Source organism: Takifugu flavidus, chromosome 22 (genome assembly GCF_003711565.1).
Source record: "Takifugu flavidus isolate HTHZ2018 chromosome 22, ASM371156v2, whole genome shotgun sequence".
In the NCBI taxonomy this organism is placed as follows: Eukaryota; Metazoa; Chordata; class Actinopteri; order Tetraodontiformes; family Tetraodontidae; genus Takifugu; species Takifugu flavidus.
In genome coordinates, this window is record NC_079541.1 from 1,176,776 (window position 1) to 1,187,064 (window position 10,289).

Below are 10,289 nucleotides of genomic sequence, written 5' to 3' on the forward strand. Positions count from 1 at the left end.
TCAGGAAGAAGGAACACGAGAAGCTGGAGAACTACCAAGGGCTGAAAGAGGAGATAGTTAGAATGTGGGGTGTGAAGGCAACAGTAGGGACAGGGACAGTAACCCCCCAAGCTGAGTAGATGGCTCCATGAATCATTTTAGAAAATAGTGTGATTGTGTAATATCTGTGTTTTTGTTTAGGGTCAAAAAAGAAGAAGGGAACGAAAAAGAGCACCAAGAAACACAGAAAAGTATACCCCACAGCTCAAGAAAGGGTATGCGAAGACAGAGGAGGGAGCACAACCAAAGGTAATGCCTGGAAATGACCTCCAGACAGGAGCAATGCCGCCATTTTACCCACAGCCATCTTATATGCCGAACTACCAATCCCAACATGCATACATGCAGCTTGCTCAGCAAGGGCCCTACATGCAGTATCCTCAGCAAGGGCCCTACATGCAGTGTCCTCAGCAGGGAGGATACATGCAGTTTCCCCAACAAGGAGGATACATGCAATTTCATCAACAGAGATACATGCAGGATCCACAAGGATATGTACAGTTCCCTCATGAGGGATACGCTCATTATCTCCAACAAGGTGGATACATGGAGAACCCACAGCAGGCAGCAAACATGCATTTGGTTCACCAAAGACCATGTGTACAGAACCCTTTTGAGGAACTACACATGAATCATCTCCAGGAGGACCCAACCACAATTCTTCACCAACAGCCAACATGCACAAAGGCTGTAAAGACTGAGGTTGTGGGAGGTGGGGATCACACTGATCAAGTTCTGGATGCCCACGCTGTGTTCCCAGACCAGTGACTGGGACAAAGGACTTGGAAAAAGCAGAGTTACTGAGGATTTTGGTGTTTAATCGAAAGTGTGATTAACTGGGATCTCCTAAACCAGGGTTATGCAACTATATGAAAAAGGGGGTCACATTTCTTAAAAGCTAACATACTAGACGCGGACGTGCCGCGGGTAGCTGCGAAGCAGAGGGATTTTTTGTTTCGGTGTCCATGTCCAGCGATCATTTTTGTGTCTGGACTTTTTTCTGCACGAGCTGTGAGCGATTGTGTTGCCAGGTGAGACGTCAAAGAAAAAACGAAGGAATCTGGGAAGTTTTCATATTTTTAAAGTAAAAATTAAATAGCGCAATTGACACCGTGATTATTGTTTTGTGTGCATTTTTATACAGTAGTTGCCAGTATCCACACACTCTGGGAAAGAGGAAGATTAATTAAATAGCTGATAAAAATAAAGATTATATGAACATTTATTTAAGATTTCAATATTTCAGCTCTATATCTCCACAACACAACTACAACTACACAACACTGGTATGAGTACACAATAGCTGAGGATCGAGGGCAGGTTTCGTTGCGCTGAACCCGGCGTAAATGTCACACAGCAACATGATAATGACAGAAACGGACTCCAACAGTACCAAGCCAGTCATTTTCAACAATGAACATTGGGTCTCATTCATGAAACATTGGTACATTTGCGAACAGATTGACACATAAAAGCCTACTCCTGGTTCAGGACCATGTGAAACGATGGTCTCCTGAAGTGTGAACAGATCGAATTTGTGTGTAAACTGTGACATAATCAACATTTTAGAAGCTCAGATCTTTTTGAAGCTACTAACATGCTTTTGACCATGTGTAGATCCTTGTGTAAATATACAAACACATATAATGCTTGTGACTATTGTAAATTAAATTTTAATTCATATTGTGCTCTGATATTTAAATAATAAGCAGATGCCTTTGAAAAAAGTGATATAGGCACATCACATGACAAATGATGAGAATTGCCATTGCAACCTAGTGATTAATTAACACCGATCAACTGCAGATATTATCTGTCTGCCATTATGGATGTTGTGGAGTTCTTTGCTGTGAACCAGCAGCCCTTTAGAGGTGACCACATTGCAATCAGTGACATGAATGAGGATGGTTATGGGCTATTCTTACTTTGAGTTTGCATTGAGGAATTATGGTGAATTAGCATTCTGAGAACAGAGCGGTCTATTTGGATGATAAGGTGTCACTAGCTCCTCCAGGTAGGATGGAGCTCATAGATGTAGATGGCTCATCCACAACATCATCTGAAGCTAAATTTGTCATCACACCTTGTTTGATTGACATTGACATGGAAAGTGGTAGAAGTCATCAGCTTTGACCCACATTAGCTAAAGAAGAGGATAACCATGTCTTGTTACCCCTCCCAAAACCAACAGAATGTGGCTTATCCATCTTAATGGAAGACAAAGCCCAAAGGTAGACAAAGTAAAAATAAAATGTCTACTCAAACCCATAAAATTTTAAACAAAAATATCCCCCTCAATAGTAACAACGCACAATACTATGCTGGAATCCCCCCCAAAAAACAGAAAAAAAACATTTATTATTTTCTTTTTTTTATATGAAATATAAATTCTCAGTCACTCTTGGATGTCACAAAATGACATTTAATGCAAAAAAGGGCTCGCTGCGTGAATAAAATGTCCATCGGCGTTACTGCTGTAACTCTCACTATCCCTTATCGTCCTCCTTAAGCAGCCCACAGCAGGATCTCACTCCCAGAGACAACTCACAGCACTGTCGTAAAGGATTTCTCCTCAGTGAGCAGGTGAATGCAGCAGGTGAATGCAGCAGGTGATGCAGGTGAATGCAGCAGGTGAATACAGGTGAATGCAGCAGGTGATGCAGGTGAATGCAGCAGGTGAATACAGGTGAATGCAGCAGGTGATGCAGGTGAATGCAGCAGGTGAATACAGGTGAATGCAGCAGGTGAATACAGGTGAATGCAGCAGGTGATGCAGGTGAATGCAGCAGGTGATGCAGGTGAATGCAGCAGGTGAATACAGGTGAATGCAGCAGGTGAATACAGGTGAATGCAGCAGGTGATGCAGGTGAATGCAGCAGGTGAATACAGGTGAATGCAGCAGGTGATGCAGGTGAATGCAGCAGGTGAATGCAGGTGAATCCAGCAGGTGATGCAGGTGAATGCAGCAGGTGATGCAGGTGAATGCAGCAGGTGAATACAGGTGAATGCAGCAGGTGATGCAGGTGAATGCAGCAGGTGAATGCAGGTGAATGCAGCAGGTGAATGCAGCAGGTGAATGCAGGTGAATGCAGCAGGTGATGCAGGTGAATGCAGGTGAATGCAGCAGGTGAATGCAGGTGAATGCAGGTGAATGCAGCAGGTGAATGCAGGTGAATGCAGGTGAATGCAGCAGGTGATGCAGGTGAATGCAGCAGGTGAATGCAGCAGGTGATGCAGGTGAATGCAGCAGGTGAATGCAGCAGGTGATGCAGGTGAATGCAGCAGGTGATGCAGGTGAATGCAGCATGTGAATGCTGCATTCACCTGCTATTGCTATTGAAGACAGTCACCAATGTCTCATTTATCATCTCTGTTCAAACAGACCACGATTACTCTCTTGCAACTGCACTCGTCCAGGATTTACTAAATAAAACCAAAAAATTTGCTCTTGTTGTCTGTGAATTTGACTATCGTGGTGAGTTTTCCTTGCGGACTGTTTTCTGGATTCTTCCAAGGTCTCGACACCTCTTGTGGATCGTACATTAACCTGTAACCTTCAATAAAGGAGTTCTTCGGACACCTCCCTCCACTGTGTGCTGCCTGCTTTTGGGTCCTGGTACAACTGCTCCTAACAAATATCCCCTAATATGAAGGGTAAAAGGAAGTGAGCAGAAGAGGGCTGCATCAACAGCTTAAGGAAAGAAACGTCGGCAGATTTATAGTAATCTAGACCTTCTAGAATATAGAAGAAAGGGAAAAGAAAGTTAAGAAAAGAGATTAGCAGATTCCATTAAGGAACACACACACAACACTCATACTATTCTTTCTTTCTCTAACTTTTCCCTCTCTTTCTCTCTCACATGTTGCATTATGAAAGCATGGATCATGATGCTGTAACTATTATAATAACACATCCACTGTCAATAACAGATGAAGGAAGCTGAAGAAGTTGCTCTCTCAGATGTAATTCTGTTCTGGTGGCTGTAAATACCAAATTCCGAAAACTTTATTTATCCCGGTTGATTGTGGAAATGGTAAAAATTCATAAATAAGGCCCATTGCTCTTTAAGCCGAGGGGATCAAATCATGTGATCTCGACATGATCGGCTGAGATCAAAAGACGAAGTCAAAGTTATAGATCAAAGGAAATGAAAACCTATTTAAATGTTGTTTGAAAGGATATGGACATAAGTGTGTTCATCGATCAACAAGCTGGTTCATAAATTGGGTGATTGAAAAAGCCCTGAGATCTTTTAAAAACCTAAATGAATGTGATTTGAAGAACGTATCCAAGGTTCCTGACACTGTGGCACAGATTGACGATCAGGTTTGAATGTATTATGTCATTTTGTCTTTTAGTGGACGTTCTTTCAAGATATAAATAAATAGTATTTTTTGAATACTTTTAGAAAAGGTACCCTTGTACCCTGCAATGAGCTGGTAAATGTTGCAAAAGGGACAAAGTTGCAAAGTACGAAACAATGCCCCTTAGTTCAAATGCAGTTTTTATTTGTCCCTTAGACAGGAGAAGAAGAAAAGACAGCAGGTCGCGAAAGATGATAAACCCTACATCAAGAAGCCTCCAAATGCCTTCATGCTCTTTATGAAGGAAAAGAGACCGACTGTTGCCCCAGAACTTTGGAAACAAGGAAGTGGTGTTGTGAATCAAGTCCTGGGGAAAATGGTAAAACTTTCCTATATCGCAGTGAAGGAATATTATAACAGTGATTCTTAAATGGTTGGGTCGGGACCTAAAAATTGGTCATTCCCTATGGGTCATGGACAGATCTGCACAGACTGGCAAGATCATTGATAATCCCATTTTTCCATATAAGACCTCATATTCCGAAGGATTTGTTTGCGGTCACGAATTGGCTCTTGTTGAAGACGGTGCTTGGGCCGCCTCTCTTGAGGAAAGTTTCTTTACCTAAATGTTCCTCACACTGTTTTTCTCAGAAAGAAATAGACAATCAATTTGGAATCAATGAAATATGTGATTTTGATTTATAACACAATACTAAAATCATTTAAAGAAGCTTCTGTGGTCTTGCCCCAGTACCCTGAGCATTCTCAGTTCATGAGGAAGAGCCCCGGTCATCCTACACGAAACGTATTTGTACCACATCGGGGGGGACGGGGACGGGGACGGGGGGGGGGGGGGGGGGGTCGGTTCCTTCTGCCAACACAACTCTTTACTTCCATGTTTATAAGCCGGGAAGAAGGAATCGTACCGTACCGGAGCCCCAGTTAACAAAGTTGTTGTCTCACCTCCTATTCCTGGTCTAAACCTGCATTGTTCGGCCACGCCACAGAGCAAACATGAAAAAAAGGTTTCAGGTTGTGTGTCCTTGAGTCTCATAATTTCGACATCCTCCTTGACCAGTAAAAATCAAAGATCAATAAATAAAAATCTGCATTTTGACACTATTATGATTTGTTTAGCCTGCTATACAGTTCCAATAATAATCATTTCCACAGACACATTTTAGACTTATTATATAGTCAATAAATGACACCGCCATCGAATGCATATGGCCTTTTCCATTGATCTTCAAGAGCCTTTCTTCTCATTGTTTTTTCACAAATATAATGTGACTATGCTTTACATGTCTATCTAAAATCTTGTCTTCTGTTCTCAGTGGGGGACACTATCAGACAAGGAGAAGGCAGTTTATTTTGAGGAGGCTGAAAGGTGTAAAAAGCTTCACCAATTGGAGAACCCTGGTTGGACGACCAAAGACAACTATGTAAGTACATGTGGTCAAACATTGTAGATTATTGTATATGATATCACACCCTTCGGTAGCCAGCCAAAGACACTTCCTTTCACCACTTCACCACAGTCATCTTTGCCGGGCTGGATAAACAAAACAGACCAACAATCAGGATTGATACCTCTCTACCACTCACAATACCCCACAGTGCCCCAACCCACCCCCGTGCAGATACTGAGCAGCCAACTGCTCAGTCAACTGTCTCTCCAGTAGGCAACCAAACTGTTCTTGGTTGTAACTTAGTCTTTCCTAGGATTCACTGGCTTTGCCAGACTATAACTTTAAAGAAACATCTCGTGGATGCACTGGGATGCATCAACAGTGATGTTTTCTGGGTTCACTGGGTGTTTCGGGTCTTGCAACATCAGACACCCTCGCCCCAGCTGGGTCACCGGGACAGTGATCAAGTCCCAAGCCAGTTGCTGCAGCTTCACTCTGGGACTTGGAACAACTAAGAAACTGTGCAGAACCTTCAGACTCCCAGGCCTCTGGTAGAGGACCCGAGTCTGAAGGAGGCACTGCGCAGGAGGGGGAAGAGATTTTATATAAATACACAATTATATACTGTATATGCGCCTGAGTGGCACAACAATTGATGCCAGGTAACACTGTGGTGGTAGTGACACTCGTAGATATGCGGGCAGGCCCTCACATACGTCAAGGCAGATCACCTGCCTTATAGAGGCAAATTTAGGTGTTTTCAGCAGGCAACTTGTGGATGTGACATCCCAAACAAAATGTGTTGTTTTGAATGAATCATTTTAGAAAATAGTGTGATTGTGTAATGTCTGTATTTTTGTTTAGGGTCAAAAAAGAAGAAGGGAACGAAAAAGAACATCAATAGAGACAGAAGAGTATACCCCACAGGTCAAGAAAAGGTATGCGAGGAAAGAGACAGGAGCACAACCAAGGGAAATGCCTGGAAATGATCTCCAGACAGGAGCAATGCCGCCATTTTACCCACAGCCATCTTATATGCCGAACTACCAATCCCAACATGCATACATGCAGCGTCCTCAGCAACGGCACTACATGCAGCTTGCTCAGCAAGGGCCCTACATGCAGTATCCTCAGCAAGGGCCCTACATGCAGTGTCCTCAGCAGGGAGGATACATGCAGTTTCCCCAACAAGGAGGATACATGCAATTTCATCAACAGAGATACATGCAGGATCCACAAGGATATGTACAGTTCCCTCATGAGGGATACGCTCATTATCTCCAACAAGGTGGATACATGGAGAACCCACAGCAGGCTGCAAACATGCATTTGGTTCACCAAAGACCATGTGTACAGAACCCTTTTGAGGAACTACACATGAATCATCTCCAGGAGGACCCAACCACAATTCCTCACCAACAGCCAACATGCACAATGGCTGTGCTCAATACTCCATCAATATGATCGAGTTCTGGATGCCAACGCTGTGTCTCCATACCAGCGACTGGGACAAAGGACTTGGAAAAAGCAGAGTTACTGAGGATTTCGGTGTTTAATCAACAGTGTGATTAACTGGGATCTTCTAAACCAGGGTTATGCAACTATATGAAAAAGGGGGTCACATTTCTCGAAAGCTTTCACACTAGACGCAGAAGCGTCATGAGTATCTGCAAAGTCTTTCAGCTCTATATCTACACACCACAACTACACAGCACTGGTATGGGTTCATATTTATCACGAGTCAACCAGCGCGGAGAAATCTGCGTCTGGTGTGAATGAGAGGGCTGCGGATAGAGGGCGATTTTCGTTGTAGCAGAGGGAGATGCCGTTACACTGATGAGCACCATCATAAGAGCCCTGACTACAAAAAAATGGTCAGAGAGATACCATATGACTGCTATTATGATCAGCTGCACCCGGTGGTCATCCATGTCCTGGCAGCTCAAAAGGCCGCAATAAACTTCTTTAGTCTGTGTAACATGCTGTATAAGCAGGAAAAAAAGTATTGCCATGCTCTTCATAGGAGAGACACTCAAGCGTTTATTGGACCAACGTTGGAGTGGACATTTTGCCACAGGTATGTTAATTTGATAAGGGTGATATTGATAATGCTGTCTGAAATCATTTGATGACCTGTCCACATTGCTCCAAGAGATCCCCAGCAACCATTTGGAGCAGATCTGCGCATTGATGCAACAGGATTGTTGCAGAGCGCGTCTGAGCCCAGCTTTAGGTTATATTGACCCCCCAAAACAAGATGTTGCAGTCTGAAGACACAGATCTGTTTGCAGGCAAAAATAGATAAAATATATATATATTTTTTTAAATTATGCCTACCTCTGAGCAAAATTACATTGTATTTAAAATAATTATTTGCATAGAACTTTTCATACAAGAAATGCAGCTCAACGCACTTTACAACAAAGAATTACATGTTTCAACTGCTTCACAATAAACTTGAAACACGTTAAAAAAGAAATGAATGGAAATAACAAAATGGAGTAAAAAGAGAACATATAGCTGCATTTAAGAAATTGTTGAATTCTGTACAGTAACAATAACAGGGTTTATATTTTCTTTGAGGTTTGCAGCTCATCAGCAACGCATCCACTTGTCTTGAGACTCTCCGTGCTGAGACACATTTCCAGGAAATCCGAACACATTGTGACAGTGTTGCAACAAAGCCATCAAAGAGAAGATGCTCATGAATCTCTGTCTTTGCTGACTTCAGCACACACGATGATGGTAGTGATGAAGCAGTGCTGTACTGTAACACCGTATGTGGGGAAATGAAAAATCACTTTGGAAAACAAGTGTGACCGAATGGAGGCACGCAATGCCCTGGATCCTGTGCAAGCAACATTCTTGGAGGTGAAGCCTTTACGTGAACTCACCACTCTACAAATCAGACTTGTATTCCACTGTTGCCACTTGAAGCAATTCTTTCATATGGATGTCAAACTCATCTTCATAGTTTCTTTTTTCCTGCCATTTTGAGAGTGAACTGGGCACAAATTGGTTGCTCAAATGATCTTTCTCCCACTGGGAAACTTCTTTCTGTACGAACTCCTGGCTGGATTGAACCCTTCTCAGTAGTATTTTGTTAGTGTTAGGATACGACACTCGGATACGAATCATGTGTTGGGGGGCCTCTTCTGTGCCTTTGTGTTTTTGGCATACTTATACTCTTGTTTCATTCTGATTTTGCCCTTCATTAAAAAATATTTAAAAAATCTTGTCTGTAGTCTTTCTCCATCCTGCCACACTGGACATGTTTGAAGCAACAGAATACAGTGTCCTCTCTTCAGGCATGTTGCCCCAGCTCAAGAAGCTGGCCAGTTTTGCCACATCCGCAAAGCTTCACAAGTTCTGGCAGAGTGATCCGGCTCCGTGGTTTCAGTACCTGTGAGGAATAATTGCCGACGACTCCAGGGGCCCCGCCGTCCTCCTTCCAAGGCTGGGACTTTGCCTGATAGCAGCTGTTAAGTCAAAACAATTTCACATAGATTATTAATCATCTGATGGTCAATGATTTGATGTTTATTGAATAGTGCATCAATACACACTCATGTACATTTACATCACCAGCAAAACGTGACTATGTACAGTATTTCCAAATATTCACAGAGGCTAAATGTACAATTGTGATTTAGTCCATTTACTTTGTCTCACAAGTCATGGCACCGCAGAACAAGCACCTGCATGAAACACATTTTGTGATTCAAGATAATGAATATGGGATTTAAAACAGTGTTTTAGGACAGTAATTATATGATGACACATTATCCTCCAAGGTAATCATTTATCTGGCTCGTAGTATCTCTTCTTCATGGCTCGATATTTCTTGAGAAAATACAGAGCCTCTATTTCCTTGATGACAAATTCTCCTCTGGCCACCAGCTTCTTAATCTCTTCAGGGTCTGTCACATCTTTATTCTTCATGAAAGCGGACTTCAGGCGCTCTCTGAAATAGGCTGAACCCTGAGGATACTCACGGCCGAGATACAGGAGCTTTAATGGGGCGAGAACAGTTTAGACTCTTAAAACAGTCTGAAGCGCAGGACACAAACAATTGTTCACATAATTCTCAATATTGATTTACATTTTTGTAGAGCCTGATAACCTCCCCCCTTAACGGGTTGGCCATGTCCCAGGTGACGTCTTTTAACGCATCTGAAACAAGGAGAATATCCCATAAACAGTTTAGTCATACGACAATGTCAAACAAATAGCTCGTAAAATAGCGTGCTATAGCTAAATCTGTACACCATTATAATTTACCAGAGGATTTCCCATTAGTGAATCCGTGTTTAAGTGTCTTATTTTGTTGAGTCGTTTCACAAAAACAGTTTTACACTAAAGAAAGCCAAGTCTCCTTCTGTGACCTCTTTTACGGCAGTGCTTGCTACCGTATTTCGTTGCAGTTTGTCGCAAATGTAAACACATAACCGCGCATGCGCCAGCGTTTCTATGGTTCCGAAGACGCTGCTGCAGACTTGAGAAAAGGTTGTCAAGAATTGTGCGCGTTATTGTACC

General features: G+C 42.6%; 1 protein-coding gene across 1 annotated transcript; it reads right to left on the minus strand.

Moving 5' to 3' along the window:
• Positions 1–9,272: 9,272 nt before the first annotated feature.
• lyrm5a (LYR motif containing 5a) lies at positions 9,273–10,200 on the minus strand. Its single transcript, XM_057022733.1, has 3 exons — positions 10,035–10,200; positions 9,856–9,926; positions 9,273–9,764 (listed from the first exon to the last, which is right to left on the minus strand). Exons 2-3 carry the CDS (start codon positions 9,898–9,900, stop codon positions 9,552–9,554), a joined length of 258 nt encoding a protein of 85 aa, XP_056878713.1. The 5' UTR covers positions 9,901–9,926; positions 10,035–10,200; the 3' UTR covers positions 9,273–9,551.
• Positions 10,201–10,289: the final 89 nt, after the last annotated feature.